Raw genomic sequence first — 18,595 nt, forward strand, 5'->3', positions numbered from 1 at the left:
GTGTGTGTGTGTGTACACACACATGCGTACCCCTTTGCCATGGGACACTTGTGGAGGTCAGAGGACTACTTTATGGAAACACTTTTCTCCCTCAGCCTTTCTGAGGATTGAATTCAGGTCGCTGGGATTCATCGACAAGCGCCTTTATCTGCTGAGCCATCTCCTGGGCCCCTGGTTTGGTTTGGTTTGGTTTTTAATTTGGGGAGTGTTGTAGTTTTGTTATTGTTGTGTTATTTCCTTTTTCTTTTTCACTGCTTTAAAATAAAAATTTAAAGCAATGAAAATAAAAATATGCCAAGCATACAGGCACACACCTGTAATCCCTGAACGCAGGAAGTGGAGGCAGGAGGATTAGGAGTTCAGGGTCTTCCTCAGCCACACAGTTATTCAAGGCCTACAGGGGCCATGTGTGATCCATCTCAAAGAAATCAAAACAAGCAGGGCGGAGGCAGGGGAGAGAGTAAAAGTGTATTGCATGATTATAGCACATATGTTTGGGAGCTAAATGTCAGTAATATCCCAGGGATGAATGGGGACTTGGAAACAATCTGTCCCCACATCAGAGAGGCATAGTATAAAATGTATGTAATCTGAAGGTAGGCTTTTATTAACTTCTAGGTGTAACCACATCCTGGTCTCTCTTCCTCCTCTTCCTGCCTCTCTCCTTGCTCTCGGCATCGACCTCTCAGTACTGCTGAGGAATTAAAGCAGGGCCTTGAACGTGCTGGGTCTCATGTGCCCCAGTCTCATCTCCAACCCCAAAGCCTCACCAACCTCAAAGGGCTGGTATCAGAGATTAGGGCTCTAATCTCTAACCACAGTACCCTTAAGCTAGAAGCTAACCAGAAATTAAGTTAAAATTCCTATGAATTTGGAAATATTATAAGGCGTTAAATACAGGTTCAAAGCCAAGTTGGATACTTTTAGATATTAGAATTAAGACTGGCAAGCATCACATACCAAAACAAGACAGCAAAAACCAGCATTTTGAAGGGAATGCTTAGTTTAAAAGACTTATATGAAGTTGATGAATATTTGAAATTGATAATCTACACATTCAGTTTTCCAAGCTTAGAAAAATAATCGCAGAACAATGCAAAGAGAAGGATATATATATATATATATATAAAACAAGAGAAGAAAGTAGTGTGGAGATATGTGGAGATATATATATATATATATATATATATATATATATATATATATATATCTGAGAATTCATTGTTTGAAAGAACAGTTCCAAGAAAATGAGCAACCCTCCAGTAAGAGATCAAAGAAAAAGAGTCAAGATTACTTTAGAATGGAAAAAAAAAGAAACATGATTATATATAAAACAAAATAAAAAATACAATCAGTGATCATGTCCAAAAAACTGAACAGATAAAATGAGAATCTAAACAATATAATTTACCAAAATGAATGCAAAGTAGCTCTCTATGCTGTAAAGAAATTGAGGCACAGGTTAAACTGTTTCCGGTGAGGATGGCAGTTCTAGATAGCTTTGTCCGTCTTTCCACACTGAAGGGATAGATCATCTCAGTCTTGTTCAAATTGTTCCCAGAGGAGAAGGAAGAAGAGATGTTTCAAGGTCATTTCAGGAGACTGCCCAAGTCTGGTGCCAACCCCGCACGTGGGACAATTGGAAGGAGAACTAAGGGAGCCGTGAGCTCTGTTATCTCACCCCTGAGCAGAGAAGTGAAACATAGTAAACCAGATCTAACAATGACTTAAAATAAACGACGTATCTTGACCAACGCAGGGTCATACGCTGATTCAGGGTAGGTTGGAATTCACGAGACATTTGCTCTGATAAACACAGCTGAGCAACAGAGAAGGGAACATGATCACATGGTCCAAAGCTTTAGCAAATTGGGAGCACAAGTTTCTGTAATACAACACAAAGTACAGGAAAAGAATCTTACAGAAAATGAGACCGCTGAGCACAGCAGTCAAGGAGAGGCGAACACAGGTGGAGAAGGAGTAGGGGGCAAAAGATATATGTGGTTGTTATCGAGGTCCTAAAGTTTTTCAAAGTGTATGTGTCTGGGCTCATATGGTGTGTACAGGTGTGTGTGTAAACCAGAGGTCAAACCCAGATGTGGTTCCTCTGGACACAGCCGCCTTGGTTTTTTCATGATGTCTCACTGAGACCTGGGGCTTGATAATTACACCAGGCTCACTGGCCAGTGAGTCCAGGGATGCTACATCTGCCTCTCCAGTGCTGGGATATATGTGCCACCACACCAGCTTTCTTACCTGGGTGCTGGGGGTTGAACTTAGGTCCTCATGCTTGCCCAGCAAGTGCTTTACAGACTGAGCCATCTCCCCAGGCTTTGAGGGCCTATAATTTTCTTGTGGAGTTGGGGTTCCCATAAGTTCTTATGTGTTACAGATACCACTGGGGCAAGCAAATATCTGTGGACAGGAGGATGTCATAAACCAGGGGTTCCAAAGTGGGGTTCCTGGGCCCACAGCAACAGTATCACCTGGAGACTTGTGAAAACTGCCCCGCATCTCCGAGGCTTCACCCAGACCTACTGAACAGACACTCTGGGGGTGGAGCCTAGCGGCACATTTTAACAAGCCCGCCCTAGGATTCTGATGCCGACATTTGATGACCATCCAACTTTCTTGCTTAGCTTTTAAACTAGATGAAAAGGGAGCCAGTCACATTGCCTCTTCCTCTTAGTGCCCTAACCGCAAACATAAAAGGAAGAAAAAGGAGCCTGTTACAACTCATAACACCAAGTAATCCCCAATAGTAGAATTTGCTGAATGCCATAGTTTCAGGTTTTACACTATACAGAGCCAAAGGAGAGAGCACTTTCAGAAAGTAGTAACTTCTGTGTAGGGAGAGGTGACCTCTAGGAAGGTCTGCTAGTAGTTTGGAAGGAAGGCAGACTACACATTAGTTCTGGACAGTATGGGGAACCTCCAAGAGAGAAAGCCTAGAAAGGAGAAAGAATGTAGGTTGTGTTTCAGGTACACAGTCACTGCCGCCTTTGATGACTTGTGGCTCAGGGTGTAGCATCCCTCGGTAGAAGTCGGAACGGAAGCATCTGGTCTTCAGAGCCCAACTATACCTTGTGAACCTCTGCCAGCTCATAGTCTGCCCTGGCCGTCCTCTTCAGGAAGCCGGCCTTGGTGGTAATGATTTGGGGCTTGGGAGCTTTGATCCTTGGCTGTGTCACAAAATCAGGGAGGCACGATTCAAGTTCCACTAATCCTACAGGAGGAAGAGCGTGTTTTTAGTGTCCAGTGCTTACATTTAACGTGTTGAGAGTGCACTGTTAGGTCTGCGAGCTGTTGGACGGTGCCATCGTAGGAGGATGAACATTTCTAAACTGTAAATCATGTGGGGTTAGCGTCTGTTCTCAGTGACCTGGGTGACACATCGAGAAGTTATTCTAAAATAACGATGTGCCCTACAGGAAGTATAGCCAGTAGCCAGCAACAAGTCTACATCCTTGTGACAGGTGGTGCCACCATTTTGAAGTGGGTGTTCACCAGTTCGTGATATTTTGCTCTGGAGATGTCAGTCTGGGCTCTAGGTTCAAGAGTCTAACCACTAACTTGTGATCTTGGCCAGATGATGCTTCAGCTTGCGAGATGAACTTCAAAACACATAAACTAGTCTCGTGGGCTTCATAAGAGGTGCAGGTCTCTCCATGAACTGGTCACCTGGTGACTCTGCCTTCTAGGTTTTAATGTCTGTGATTTCATTAAAAATGTCTTGTTTATTTCATAAACCTGGTGTAAAGGTTTTTGTTTCCGTTTTCGTTTTTAAATAAAAATTTACTTCACAACTTGATTGCTGGAGTTTGTTTTTAGGTAGGAGTCTTGCTAAGTTGCTCAGGCTAGCCCCAAACTTCTGGACTCTGGCAATTTGCCTGCCTCCAGCTCTGAGGATTTGAAACGACAGACAGTTGCCACTACACCTAACTACCATGTTTACATACATATTTAGTAGCTAACTGAATTTACTCTCTGTTAAATTATTCTACGGGTGTTTCTTTTCTTTGACTCTGAGCTTTTATTACTTTGTATGAACCTGTCCTGTACTGACAAGGTAGGAAATGCGTTCACTGATGCTTTTTCAAATATTCTATTGCTTGCTGTCAATGTACCGAATGCAGGTGCTTCCTACTAAACCTCTAACAACATGGATCTATTTATTTGTTTGTTTGTTTGTTTGATTGTTTTACCTTCATAGGTGTTGAGATAATGGTTTCTGACAACGAAGTCCTCTGAGTTGTTGTCTGGGAAACGGCCAAGGCGAGACAAAGGTCCATAGACCTGAGATCCAAAGTTGGAGTACTCCTTGATGATGTCTCTCCGCTGCAGCTTCCCCTCTATGTTCTTCCCCTTTCCCACGAGTTTTCTGATGTCTGAAATAAAAGGCTCTGTCATGGTTCTCTCCCCATTCTGCTCTGAATTTCAAAGGCAGAATGTTTTGACCCAGCAGGCAGATAGATACAGAGCTGAGTGAACATTACGAAGGCCCACCACAACTAGAGGGCAGCACTAGAAACAGCTCTTCCATTAGGGTAGCTCCAATACAGGCAAGGGCAGCACCGCAGACTTGTGCGAACAATGTGCACCCACGCACCCGCACGCAGACACACACACACATACACACACGCACGCACGCGCGCGCGCACACACACACACACACACACACACGTGTGAATTCTCATCACAGTGTGTCACAAGAGAAGTCGCACTGCAGGAGGACCCAGAGCCGCTGCTCCCTTGCACCTGTTCACAGTTCATCTGCAAATCTTTCTATGTGACTCTGAGTGTTGGAATTTAGTAAAATAGTTCACATTTGGCCATTTATCTAGAAAACTAGTCAAACCCACCACTAGCTATGTTGTATACCGAAGAGAAAAAAAAAAATGTCCGTGACATCTAAATACATAGTTAACAGCAAGCTAGTTAGATTTTAAAAAATAAATAAATAAAGGTTGAGTTAAAAAAAAAAAAAAGAATTCTAAGTAAGACTTTAATTTTTGAATTGATTTTACTTTTTCTGAAAAAATTTTTTAATAGTTTTAAAAAATGTGATTGAATTGTTAAGAGTGCATATCAACCGCTAATTTGAGTGCACTGGTAATATAATTCTTACTTTTTTTCATGAATTTGAGGCAATTGGAAAGTTTTCAGTGCTGATTTAATTTTTTTAAAATAGATCTTTGAGAATCTAGCATGGTTTGCTTATATTCACCCCCTCCTCAACCCTCCATTTTCCTACCCACCCAACCGAGTGTCCTCTTTTTGCTTGTTTGTTTTTTACCCATAATGCCCCATTTGGGTTGTCCAGATATTCTTGGGTATGTGGCCTTCCACTGGGGTGTGGCAACCACCCAGGCTCAGCACTTGTAAAAGGTCATACAATGTTTAAAAAATTAATTACATTCTATTTTAAGTGAGTGTGTGTGTGCATACTGTGTGTGCATTCATGGGGGAGGGGGGCGGGTTTCCAAGTGCCATGGCACATGTGTGAAGGTTGAGGACCACTTTCAGGCGTTGGTTCTCTCCTTGCACTGAGTGGGTCCCAGGAATTAATGCATTTTACCCAGTGAACAATCACAACGGCCCCAATAATACAATTTTTATAGGTAATTTTTAAAACATTTTTTTCAATAAGAAAAACTACAAAATTAAATTAAATGATTCCTAATAACTTAAGTTTTTCATAAAAATTTTAACCTGGATTTTTAATTTAGTGTGTATGTATTCATGTGGTGAGTGCACACATGTGTGAGAGGGTGTGCCCCTGTGCTAGCATGTACAGAGGCCAGAGAAGGACACTGTGTGTCCTGATACATCACTCTTTGCTGTAAGCCCTTAAACAGGCTCTCTCAGTAATCCAGCTCAGTAATTCTCCTCTCTTCCTCCACTGTACTGGGGTGACAGGCACACACGGCCACACCTGGGTGGTGTGCTGGGAATCTGAACTCAGATCTTTGGGCTTGGACAGCCTGTGTGCTTAGTCACTGGGCCATCTCCTCAGCCTCTAATGTAAAAAAAAAAAAAAAAAAAAAAAAAAAAAAAAAAAAAAAAAAGTATTCTTAATCCTTCCCTGAGTAAGTAGTAAAGTGAATATCTCTCGTTTTTATGAATAAAATGAGAATATATAATTGTAGGATATGTAAACATGAAGACATCTGTGGCATTAAAATTTTCTTGGAAAGAGGCAATTAACAAAAATGACTAAGATGTCATCTCCAGGGTCAAGAATTAAAAACAAAGTTAATTAATGGGCTTTTTAAACAGACTTGGGTTATGAAAATAAGGGGCCTAATACGAACACTGACAAAGTAGTAACTTGACTATCTGTTAGAACATGGTCACTTGACTTTCTTAGCAATTTTCTTCCAATGTCCACCTTTCAGACAGAACTCCTCTCCCATTCCTTATCAATACACCAGGACCAAAGAATTGCATCCGAGTTTAGTCAGGCTTGGTCAAAGCCCCAAAGCCCGGTCCCCTCCCTGGCCTGTTCACACCACATATTACTTGATACATGTTTGTGATGGATCTGCGCCACTTTGGCCTCCTTCCTTTCCTGCAGTTTACACCACTGGTCGTTCAGGTGCCTCATGTCCAGCTCATTCTGGTTCTCCTCACGCCTCTTCAACAACTGTTTCAAAACCTCCAGGCGCAGTTCCTGCAGTCTTGAAGACAGATTACAGAGTATTACTCTCTCAAACAGAGAGTTCTAGTTGAGAGCCAGCACAGGCCCTTCCTGTGAGCATCGTATTCACGTGCTTTAAAAAGACCACTGTGGCAAAAATGCAACAAGCAAGTTGGAGGGGCGGACATCCGCTGTAGCAGAAGATCTCTATATTGGGGGGGGGGGGGGGGGGGGTGCATGCGCATAGTCCAGAAGCTGAAGCACAGACAGAGATCAGGCAGATGGGGTAAAAGATGAGCTCTCTGAGCCGCTGAACCTAGAGAACAAGGGATTTGTGAACGGGACTGGTCTGGACATGGTAGGAACTCAGTTGATAACCTTCCCTTTCCTTCATAAATCTGTTCTCCTGAGTTCCCCTGTGCTGCCTGGCTTATACACCAAGCCATGTCCAGGCTGTGCCCCAGCTGCTTCTAAACCATTATATCTGCCGGCTTGAATCCCCTTTTGTTTTCTGAGGCTTCCGAAACAAAACAAACAACAAATCCTGCTCATTCCAGTCTAACCCTGCCTCTGACCTTCCCTTTAAGACTCTTCCTCTTCTAGAAGCTTCTTGTATTCAGTCTCTGGCTCACTCCCAACCTGCGCTCCCAGCTAAGAGTCTCCCTCCTCTCAGTCTCATATCCAAAGGCTTCAAGCTTTTCCTTGTCACAACAGAGCTCTGAAGGCATCCAGCTCCCACTTAGAAATTCATTCATTAACTTTCAGGCTCACAAGCCAACCCTACAATACAAGATCAGTTCCAGGCCAGGAGGAAGATAAGAGCTCAGAGGGACAGGGAAGAGGAAGACAAGAGTGGGCTTGTTACATGGAGAAGGGGAGATCCAGCCTCAGCCAGGGAGATGAAATGGTTCACAAGGTCTTGGGAAGCCTGGTGTGGTATGCACAAAAGCACAAGTTCAAAGCCAGCCTGGACCATATAGGGAAATTCTGTCCCAGAAAAGACCAAGGGGAAGTTGGGGACAAGAGTACAGGGGCCAGAGACAGGACAGACGTGTCTCAGGCCTTCTCTAAGTTGCAAACAGTGGAGGAGACCAGGTGACCAGTGGGGATAGTGGGGACCAGGTGATAAATGCTTCTGGGGAACCAGATGCTCGTAAAATTAAGGCACATGGGCTGGAGAGATGGCTCATTGGTTAAGAGCAATGGTTCACTGCTCTTCCAGAGGTCCTGGGTTCAATTCCCAGCAGCCACATGGTATCTCACAACCATCTGTAATGGGTTCGGATGCCCTTTTCTGGTGTGTCTGAAGACAGCTACAGTCTACTCATAAATAAATCTTAAAAAAAAAAAAAAATTAAGCCACACAACAGCACCCCCCGCCTACTTGAGTGAAGGATATACACAGTGAACTGGGGCCAACAATGGGTCTTATCTCCCATGGTGGACCCTTAACATTATAAGGAGGCTGAACGCATTCCTATTGCTTAGTGATAATGCAGCCATTGAAATGCGGTAGCTCAGTGCACGATTCCTGTTTGTGGTGATTCTGCTGTAAGCAGACATCCTGGGCAGCCAGCCATGTAAAAGCATAGTAAATGTAGAACACTTATAATGGTGACAGTCCACTGTGCAGGCTGGCAGATTTATGCTGCTTGTTTATTATTAATTAATAATTAATCAACAGACAGGACCTCACCTACCCAGGATGACCTCAAACTCAATATGCAGTCAATGGGTGGCCTCGAACTCCCGCTCCTTCTGCCTTAGCCTGCTGAGTGCTGATCTTACAGGCCTAAGCCTCCCGCCCAGGCTTTTCTTAACTATTTATTGTATTATTTAAAAGTTTGTTGAGCCAGGCGGTGGTGGCGGCGGCGGCGGCGCACGCCTTTAATCCCAGCACTTGGGAGGCTGAGGCAGGTGGATTTCTAAGTTTGAGGCCAGCCTGGTCTACAGAGTGAGTTCCAGTACAGCCAGGACTACACAGAGAAACCCTGTCTCAAAAAACAAAAAAAAAAAAACCCAACAACAACAAAAAAAAGAGGAATCCACTGCCATGTTGTGCTGGTGGCAGCCTCGTACACAGAGTGACCTGTAACTGTCCAGGCTTATTCAGTGGTGTCATTCAGCGGTGGTGGACCCATGATGTAGCAATGCGTTTCCTGAGACACACCCCGCTGTTACACAGGCAGTGACTGAACAAGGCTGAGCCAGGGTCACTTCTCCAGTTTGCTTTTACTTCAGTTTCTTCCACAGCAAAATGGAGATAATCGTACCTCTCTCACAAGGCAGTTGTGGGCACTGAATGAGTTCACGCACGCAAACTTAAGTGTACAACGGAACTGTCTGGTTTGCTCTGACACAGACTGCCGATTCTAACTTCCTGGTTCTGTAGGCTGTGGGTGAGCTCGAGAATACGGGTTTCTAGAAAGTTCTCAGAGCATGGTGTGCACAGAGAAGGTGCTGAGTGCAGTGTTCTGCATCTTTCCTCCTCATCACTGCTGATATTAGTGGCTTCTGGCTCTCCCTGCAGCATTCTCAGATGCCTTCTCTTCCCAAGTCTCCCATCTCTAACAGGAGAGCTCTTCTCTCTAGAGTTAGCTTGCTATTGCCTGGTGGAGGGGGTAGGCTCTTACCTCATCCTCTGACCCCTCCCTCTTTACCTCAGTCCCAACGGGCCATGAGCAGCTCCTGAGAGGCTCAGAAGCCAGGCATTCACCCGGGCTTTCCTATCTCACAGCACAGAGGAGCGTGTTTATTAAAATTGGCCTCAGGTTTAAATCATCTTCAGGTTTAAATCAGAGTGAAGTGATCACTCTGCCCGAAAACATTCTAAACACTTTAATGCATTTTTACTAAACACATTCCTCTCCGAAGAATGGCAATCAGCTTAAATGTCTACGGACCACAGACACTGAGTCTCCTTGCCACACACTGTTATCCAGTGAATTTCTAGCTTTTACCAAGACTGCACGTAGTATGATTCGGGCTTAGTCAAAAGGGAATTGGGGGAAAAAAAGCATTTTAAATTCAACAATAGATCGAGTCCTCTCTTGGTTCTTCTCTGGTGCACAGAGGGCTCTGATAGCATTGTGCAGCAGCTCGGACCCCAGCACAAACTAGAACAAAGGCCAGCCTCAGCAAACGCCTTCCTAGCATGCTTGTTAAGGACTCTTTGGTTCTAATAAAGTCTCTCATTTCCACACATCAACAACAGCCTCATTACCAGAAGCACATCGGGATAATGTGCTCAACACGAATTATATACTTGCTGGAAATGGCCTTATGTGGTACACTATAATAACCATCATAGCATCATCATCACCACCACCAGGTAAAATAGAAAACTGGAGAAGTTCCAAGACCTAACGCCATTTATGCTTGTTGCTGTACACGCTCATCTTGTCACAGACAAAGCCTCCACAATTTGCCTTTCGTGAGAAGTGCTCCATCAGCTCTGGCTAGAACTCGGGTGTCCTGCGAGTCTTGGAGGATAGGAATGAGAGGGCTGTCTACGAGGATGTCGTGTGAGGCAGAGAGGGCCCTCTTGCCTAGGCATGGGGGTTATGGGAATGACCCAGGGGGGATCTCTAAGATGCTTTGCAGAAATCGCTGGGACTCTGTGACGAGCAGGACAGACCCTGGAGCAGGGTGCTTTGGTTTCATGTTTAACTTCACAGAGGTTGAGGACTGTTTTTAAACACACATATTTGGAGGAAATGCTTCCAGATTAAAAAGCAAGCAAACAAGAAACTATTAAAGTGGCCAGGTGGCGGTGGTGGCACACACCTTTAATCCCAGCACTCGGAAGGCAGAGACAGGTAGATCTCTGAGTTTGAGGTCAGTTTGGTCTAGAGAGTGGGTTCCAGGATAGCCAAGGCTACACAGAGAAACATTATCTTGAAAAACCAAAATGAATAAATAAATTAAAGAACAAAGTATGAACGAACATTGCTTTCACCAACCCATGAACAGCTGTCCAGGAGCCCAGAACCTACTTTTCAATCTCCCCTTCTCTGAAGGCCCACTCCTTCCTCTCCATAGCATTCATCATCTTCCTCCTCTTCTCGGCCTGCAAGCTGTCACTCAGTGGGGGCAGAGTGGCTTCCCAGGCTCGCTTCTCCCGGGCCCGCTCTATCATTTCCACCTCAGCTTGTCCTGCTGGGAGACCTCGGCCTGCAAGGGATGTCACAGCTCAGAAACATAGGGAAACCCACAAGCCACCCTTATATGCCTTCTACCTAACCCTGCTCTAAATTCAAGGGTTAGGATACACCATGACACTGCTGGGAAAGGCAGCCTGCATGCTTCAAAACCATCGTCATCTGTGGCCTTCATGCCTCCTCTTACTGAGGCAGAAGTTGTTTTAGTTACATACATGTTCAGTAACCACTGAAGAATCACCTTGGAGTGTCCTGTACTAGGCAAGTCCATAGTTCTAAAATGCGAAGAGGGGGCTGGAGAGATGGCTCAGTGGCTGATCTTCCACAGGTTCCTTCAGCACTCACATAGCAGCTCAAAACCATCTGTAACTCCAGTCCCAGAGGACCTGACACCCTCTTCTGGCCTCTGTGAGTACTGCATTCATGTAGTGCATGGGCATATATATGCAGGCAAGACACCCCACACACTTAAAATAAATAAAATTTCCAAAAAAAAATGTTAAATGAAGAGGGAGTGATATATCAGTGATTGGGATTTGTTGAATGGAAGTTAAAAGTTAAAAAGATATATATGCTTTAAAAGAGAACAATGAATAGCCATTAGCTGATAATCTTTGCATTTTGTCTCCTATAGTGGAGCTTGTGGCTCAGGGACACAAGCTGAGACCTACCTCAACTTAGCCTTCTCTGGCACAGGTTTTGGGAACCCAGTTGCACATTCGGTGGCTAGCAGATCTAAAGGCAGCTTCAACTTGGTACATCACCTTCCTAAAACTGAAGATTACTTAACGAAATAGGTGTCATGCGGGTTTCCTGTTTAATATTTGAAGTTTTTCATTTTAAAAATAATTATGCACAAAAGTCTAACAAAAGAAGTTTCTACCACATATTAAAAGCTACTTCTTAACTCTCTGTTCTTTTGTTCCAGGTCTTATTCCCTCATCAGTGCAAGGGCTGTCAATTCATTTAATGTATGAAGAAATATATATGTTTAAAGAAATGAGTGGAGCCTGGAAAGATGGCTCAACAGCAAAGAGTGCATGCTGCTCTTGAAGAACCAACGTTTGGGCCCCAGCACCTATGTCAGGCGGCTCACAACTGCCTGTGAGCACTAAGGGATCCAGTGCCCTCTTCTGGTACCTCTCAACCATCTGTGCTTTCAATTCCAGGGAACATGGCCTCTTCTGGGCTCTGTAGAGTGCTAGACATGTAAGTGGTGCGATATCATACATTCAGAGAAAACATCCATGTGCATAAAATAAAATTGTGATAAAAAAACCAAACCAAACCAAACCAAACCAAACCAAACCAAACCAACCAAACAAACAAACCCCTGGGCTGGAGAGATGGCTCAGTGGTTAAGAGCATTGACTGCTCTTCCAGAGGTCCTGAGTTCAATTCCCAAAAAACACATGGTGGCTCACAACCATCTGTAATGGGATCTGATGCCCTCTTCTGGTGTGTCTGAAGGCAGCTACAGTGTACTCATATATGCAAAATAAATAAATAAGTCTTAAAAAATAAAAGCAAACCCTAATAAAAGGCCAGCGAGACAGTGCACACCTTTAATCTCAGCACTCAGAAGCAGAGACAAGTGGATCTCTGTGAGTTCTAGGCTAGCCAGTGTTGTACACCAAGACCCTAACAACAACACACTAAGAGGTACCATGTAGGTCCTGGGAGTCAAACCCAGGTCCACTGGAAGATCAGTCAGTGTTCTTAAGCACTGGGTCGTCATCCCAGCCCCTTATTAGGCTTTTAAATGAGCATTGTCTACAAATAAAACTAGTTTTGCTGCTGCTGGCTAAACTTCATCCCATATTTTTTTCTTCTGCCTTACAACACTAACTCTCCTTTCATTTCATCTCTCCATTGAATTCTGGAATGACATTTTTTTTTTTTAAATAATCTGCTGGCCACTGTCTTCTTTTGAAAAATGTCTATTCAGGCTCATTGCCCATTTTTAAGTGAGACAATGCCTTCTTGCTGTTGAATTGTTTGTCATTCTTGTATATTCTAAAGACAGAGACTAGCCCCTTCTTGATATTTTTATGCAAACATTTTCTCCCAATATGTGAGTTATTGCTTCACTGTTTAAACCATAAATGCCTGAATGTGGGTCATTCCCCGGAACTCAGTAGTATACACTGCTATCTGTAACACTCAGTGAGAATTACCAACTCACCCCAAGTCAGATTAGCCAGGGTCAAGAGCTCAGGAATGGTGTCTTGACACACAACATATTCTGGAGAGTATGGATCTGTTTGAACGTCTGCATCTCGGTAATCAGTCTGAGTGCCCACAGTGGACTTGGTAGGGATGATTGCATACTTGGAAGACTCAGGAGAAAAAAGAAACGACCCCATCCTACAAGGGTAAAAGTAAAGGCTGAAACTCAACGTGAACACTTTAAAATACTACCTAACCAGGTGAAAACCATTGCATCCCTAGCGACATAGTCATTCATGCTTACTAAACAAAGGGTATTAAAACAGCAACACACATATGATGCTTTGGTTACTTCTTATTCTTTTAAATATTACCCATGACCCACTAAAAATATTAACAGTAAGTTTTAATATTCCATATAACAATAATACCCAGACCTTGGCATACAGAAAACCACCAGAGGGACTGGGAAGGCTCCTGCCTATGATGGCTGGCAATCCATAGCTCAAAAAGTATTGGCCTGGAGAGCTGTCTTCTGGAAGCAAATGTGAAGTGAATCAAGGTGAGTTAAGGTTTTTGAAATAAAGTCACTTACTTGGTTGACGCTAAGACAACATTGAGCGGCATCTGTTGAAGAAATGGCAGGAAGGGCCTGGGGGAGGGGGAGAAAACACACGTGTGAGGTTTTCACACCAGCTCAAAACTTTCTTCTTATTTTAATTACTCTTCCCTAAAATTAAGTGAATTTGAATAAACAAAAAAAAAGGTAATATTCTAAGTTTTGTGTATATAAGATCACTGGAGATGTTCTTATTAAGATGTAAATTTCCAGATGTGGCCCAGGAGATACAGCCAGTGTAGGGCACATCTGGAGCGCTGCTTCCAAGGTGTGCACTCTGGCAGCTCCTGTGCAACCACACTCTCGGGAGCACCTCTCTACTCAGGCTTCTGATTCTTGTTAGTCTCCAGTAGCTTCTGAAGTTCCTGCAACCTTCTGAAACAATCAAGGGCTTCCTGAAAAACCCCCCTTCCCACCAAGAGCCTAAGAATTTGTATCTACTTTAGTTAAGAAGTTAACATTTTTCTAAAGAAAAATAAAAGTATCAGAACACCTCTATTAGGAAATATTTATATATGGGGCAGTGGGCTGTGAGAGGCAGTGGGGTACCCAGTTGAGTGTGCTTTGAACCCCAGTGACCCTAATGGGACGGTAGGAGTTCGGCCTTGCTCCTGGGCCCTGGTTCCTTTCACTTATCCACAGCCCCTCCCAAAGAAAGGTTTGTGGTCTTAGGTCTTGTAGCACAGGTAGAGAGCATGACTACAGGCTGCAGAGCCTCAAGAGATCTCCATATTAATGAGATACCTAAAGGCCAGAGGATGTAGCCAATTAAGCATTCCTTCAAAGACCCTCCTCCTACCCACAAAAGGTATTTAACCTCGGGCTACCCTGAGGACACCAGGTACAGCTTCATCCACTTTCCGTGATGACAATAATGCTTTTAAAACCATGGACTTCCTCTAGTACTTGGGGCCCACTGTGGGGGACCATAGAGCCTCTGTCTAATCTCCTGCTGGAAGACTTTTCTACATTCCAGCCACGAAGGCCAGGCCGTCAACTCAAGCAAGCTAGCTGAGCCAGCCCATGACCCAGCCAAGCGAGTCACCAAGGGCTGAGACCAGATGGTCTCTGGTCAGCCACCTTGGCTCCCTGTGGGACCTCAGACTGAGATCTCCCCCCAACCCAGAGCAGAGTTCTGCAACTTCCCATAGCCCGAAGTCCCTCCAGTGCCTCGTGGAGTGAACTCAGTCAAATTCCCGAGCTTCCGCCCTCTGAGCCGAGGTTCCAGCTGCCTGGGGCGGCAGACATGGAGGAACCACAACTCAGCCAAACAGAACCCACACCCACATGCAGGCACCACAGGCCCACATTTATACATCAGAGTGTAGATCACAAATTCACGCTTGAAAGGATGCTTATTCAAATGTGGTATCAAGATTATTTTCTAACCCAAGATTGGCGAGGAAATCCTCCTTTGGGATTAGTCTGCCTTGAGTATGCGATCACCACAGGAGTATGAGTCACAAATGAAATCCAGGAAATCCTTTGACTGGGTTCAAGCAGCATTCACAAGTATTGTCCATTTGACACATTTAGTAATTTCCCTGTACTGTGATCTCAAGATACATGTTATATCTGGCTTCATTTGATAACTCTGTTTTCTTATCAACTATGTATCCTTTGTTGCCATGGTACCTCATACACCCTCTGTGATATGTCTGTTGTGAAAGTTAATTAAGTAACATTCAAGTAAAGAGGTAACATGATGGCTGACATGCTGCAGCTACTTAAACAGTGCAACCCCTGCCCCCACCACGAGGACCTCCCCCAACAGTCCCGGGGCTCAGACATTTATTACTCTTTACTTTCTACCTGTCAAAGAACTTATAGCGGTTCTTTCCAGAAACATCCGGATCTTCGTACTTTTCCTTAGGCATCTGGAAAGAGGTATCTGCTCTAAAATGAAGCAGAGAAAGATATTCAAGTTGAGGTGAACCCTACATGTCATGTTTGTATGTGTTGCAGGAGGGACAGAGAGAATATTTAGCTGTCCTGCATCTTAGACTAGATACAATCATTGGAACTGGGAAGTGAGGAGGTTTATAAAATCCCAAATAAAAAACATTGCCACTCTTAATGAAAATAACAGAGTTTCAAAGGATGATTTTATGCCCTTTCTGGCATTATAATTATTAACTTGCCATGGCTTAGAAGTCATTTAAATAATCAAGATTTAGATAGAATTAGTTTTGAAGGTGCTTTACTTGTAAGTCTCAAAAACAAAACAAAAGAACAACAAAAAACCAATCATAGTTAAAGTTCTAGCAGAAAAGACCAGCTGCAATTCCTGAGGTGAACCAAAGAACCAACAGCCCTATCTTTGGTGGCAAGTCATCCTTTAACATACACATAAATATGCATTCCAACCTTCTGAGAACTTTTAGCTATATAAATATAGTTATATAGTTATCTATATGGTTAAATATACACTTATTTATCATATACAATATATATAATATATAACATATATATATATATAATATAAGCATGTGTAACAATATTATGATATATGTAATACTATGATATAATTATATGTAATTATATATATTGTATTACAGCAATATACTATATGATATATATTATATTATGATATTAACTGTTATATGGTTATATATATTAAGCAGTAACGGTTATACATTTATATATATATATATATTTATGTTTATATACATATATAGCCATTGCTTCTTTTTTCATTAATTTATTAATTCGCTTTACAGTGAATAATTCACAGCCCCCCCATCCTTTCCTCCCAGTCCCACCTTCTTTCCCCCTCCCGTTTCCCCCTTCCATTCTCTGCAGAGAAAGGGTGCCTCCCAATCTGGGCACCAACATGCCCTGGCACATTAAGTCACAGCAGGACTTAGTGTGTCCTCTCCCACTGAGGCCAGACAAGGCAGCTCAGCTAGACGAAACGGACCAAAGGCATAGCCATTACTTCTTGATCAGCTCTGTTTTAGAAAAGGGATTTACATCACAGCTGTAAAATTTCAAACCATGCAGAGTAATTGATTCTTTAATATATCAATATATTCATTAAAAACATGACTATGTTTAAGAGCAGGAACCCCCTGGTACATACACAGCATGAAGCCGGAGAACTTCTTTGTGTTTGGCGTCTTGTCTCCTCCATTCTCGAGTGACATGTGATGGGACGGGGTCTGACTTGTTCCAGTACATAGAGTATCTTGGATGATGAAACAGGTTACTGAACATGGACTGAAAGTTGGGGACTTTTTTCTGGTGTTAGGAACGGGAGGCAGAGGGGGGAAAGGTCAAAATTGTATGGTCTAATACGAATCATATTGTAAGTTTTTCCAAAAGTACAGACAACGTATGTAGCAGCAGAGGAGGAGTTACTTGTACACGCGCACACTATTCTATGAGGATACTCAAAAAGCTGGCAACAATGGCAGCTCTGTGGCAGGCGCTGGGGCTGTGTTATTCTGTGCTACATATGCTTTGCCAACCCTTAAATTCTCTAACATCGGTGCATACTTAATTTCCATCGACTCAGTTTATGGGCTCCTGCGTGCGTGCGTGCGTGCGTGCGTGCGTGCGTGCGTGCGTGCGTGCGTGCTAATCCAGGTCCCCACAGAAGTCAGTAAAGGTCATCCAAACCTCCAGAAATGCAGTTATGAGCAACTCAGTTTTGAGTTACCAGACCTGGGTCTTGGAAACTGAATTCCCATCCTTTTGCAAGAGGAGCAAGCGTCCTTAACCTTAGGCCATCTCTCCAGCCCGTGTATGGGTTCCTTGTTCACTATTACTGAATCCTTGAAATGAGCTACATGTACTAACAGGCCTGGTCCCCGGTGATCACAGTACGGTAATTCCTACAGTCCCCCAAATCCTGATTAGTCCTTCTGATTAGTGAGTAGCCAAACCAGATGATTCGGATTGGTTGGGTTGTGTTAGGAGATGAATTAGACTTACCAGTCTGCTTCGAACCAGGGTGGCTTGAATATTTGCCTGTGCATGGTCTCGCTCACTGGACACAATAAATAACGGATCTGTAAAGCAGTAAAATGACAGAATAAAGTATGTTTGCTGGGGATAGAATGTGACTCTCTCATTTATCTCTCTCATTTTTATGCATTTTTCTATTTTTTTAAAAATAGATATTTTATACAATACAATCTGATTAGCTTTCCCTCTCCAAACTTCTCTAGATCTTTCATCTTTCTCTTCTCCCCTCTCATCCAAATCCCCCCTCTCTCCCTCGCTCTCTCTCTCTCTCTCTCTCTCTCTCTCTCTCTGTGTGTGTGTGTGTGTGTGTGTGTATGTGTGTGTCTAGAAAACAAACAGGAATCTAAAAATGATAATAAAATAAGATAAAAATCAAGCAACCTGTGATAATATAAAACAAACAAACAGAAGAAAAAGACCCAAAGGAAGAAAATGCAGAGGCAGGGACACACATGTTGCTTTCACAGAAATCCCATAAAAACACAAAAATGGAAACCATGATATATATGCAAAAGATCTGTAAGGTTAAAAAACAATTCCTGACAAAGCATTATGTATCAGAGAACATTCAAAAATGCCGTGGAGTTCACTCTGTGTCGGCCATTACTGCTGGACGTGAAGCCTTCAGTTGGAGATAATTATTTTCCCTTTGTGAGTGGAGACCAATTGGAGATAGTTTCTGTGCTAGGGATAGATAGGGCTTATTTCCACTTCCCCTCTCAGCACTGGGACCCCATCTGGCTTAGACCTGTGCCACCCTGTGCAGGCTGCCACAGTCTCTGCGAGTTCATATGTGCGTCAGTCCTCCTGTGTTTAGAAGGCCTTGTTTCCTTCGTGTCCTCCATCCCTTCTGGCTCTTACAATATCTCTGCCTCCTCTTCAGCAGGGATCCCTGACCCCTGAGGGGAAGAGTTTGATGGAGTCCCATTTAGGACTGGATGTTCCAAGGTCATTCTCTGTACACTGTTCAGTTGTGGGTCTTTGTATTTGGTCCCATCTACTTCAGGTGGAAGCTTCTCTGATGATGGCTGGGCAAGA

General features: G+C 43.5%; 1 protein-coding gene across 3 annotated transcripts in view; it reads right to left on the reverse strand.

Moving 5' to 3' along the window:
• Cfap91 (cilia and flagella associated protein 91) overlaps positions 1–18,595 on the reverse strand; it is a 42,129-nt gene that overhangs the window by 19,641 nt on the left and 3,893 nt on the right. For 2 of the 3 annotated variants that reach the window (XM_076942914.1, XM_076942913.1), the window contains 9 exons: positions 17,525–17,601; positions 16,671–16,828; positions 15,401–15,484; positions 13,565–13,621; positions 12,986–13,167; positions 10,636–10,813; positions 6,523–6,680; positions 4,206–4,388; positions 3,084–3,226 (listed from right to left, as the gene is read on the reverse strand). In XM_076942914.1, coding sequence (XP_076799029.1) covers positions 3,084–3,226; positions 4,206–4,388; positions 6,523–6,680; positions 10,636–10,813; positions 12,986–13,167; positions 13,565–13,621; positions 15,401–15,484; positions 16,671–16,828; positions 17,525–17,601 — 1,220 coding nt within the window. The remainder of the gene's footprint in view (positions 1–3,083; positions 3,227–4,205; positions 4,389–6,522; positions 6,681–10,635; positions 10,814–12,985; positions 13,168–13,564; positions 13,622–15,400; positions 15,485–16,670; positions 16,829–17,524; positions 17,602–18,595) is intronic. The other variant, XM_034515561.2, reaches the window with a different exon arrangement.

Source organism: Arvicanthis niloticus, chromosome 12 (assembly GCF_011762505.2).
Source record: "Arvicanthis niloticus isolate mArvNil1 chromosome 12, mArvNil1.pat.X, whole genome shotgun sequence".
In the NCBI taxonomy this organism is placed as follows: domain Eukaryota; kingdom Metazoa; phylum Chordata; class Mammalia; order Rodentia; family Muridae; genus Arvicanthis; species Arvicanthis niloticus.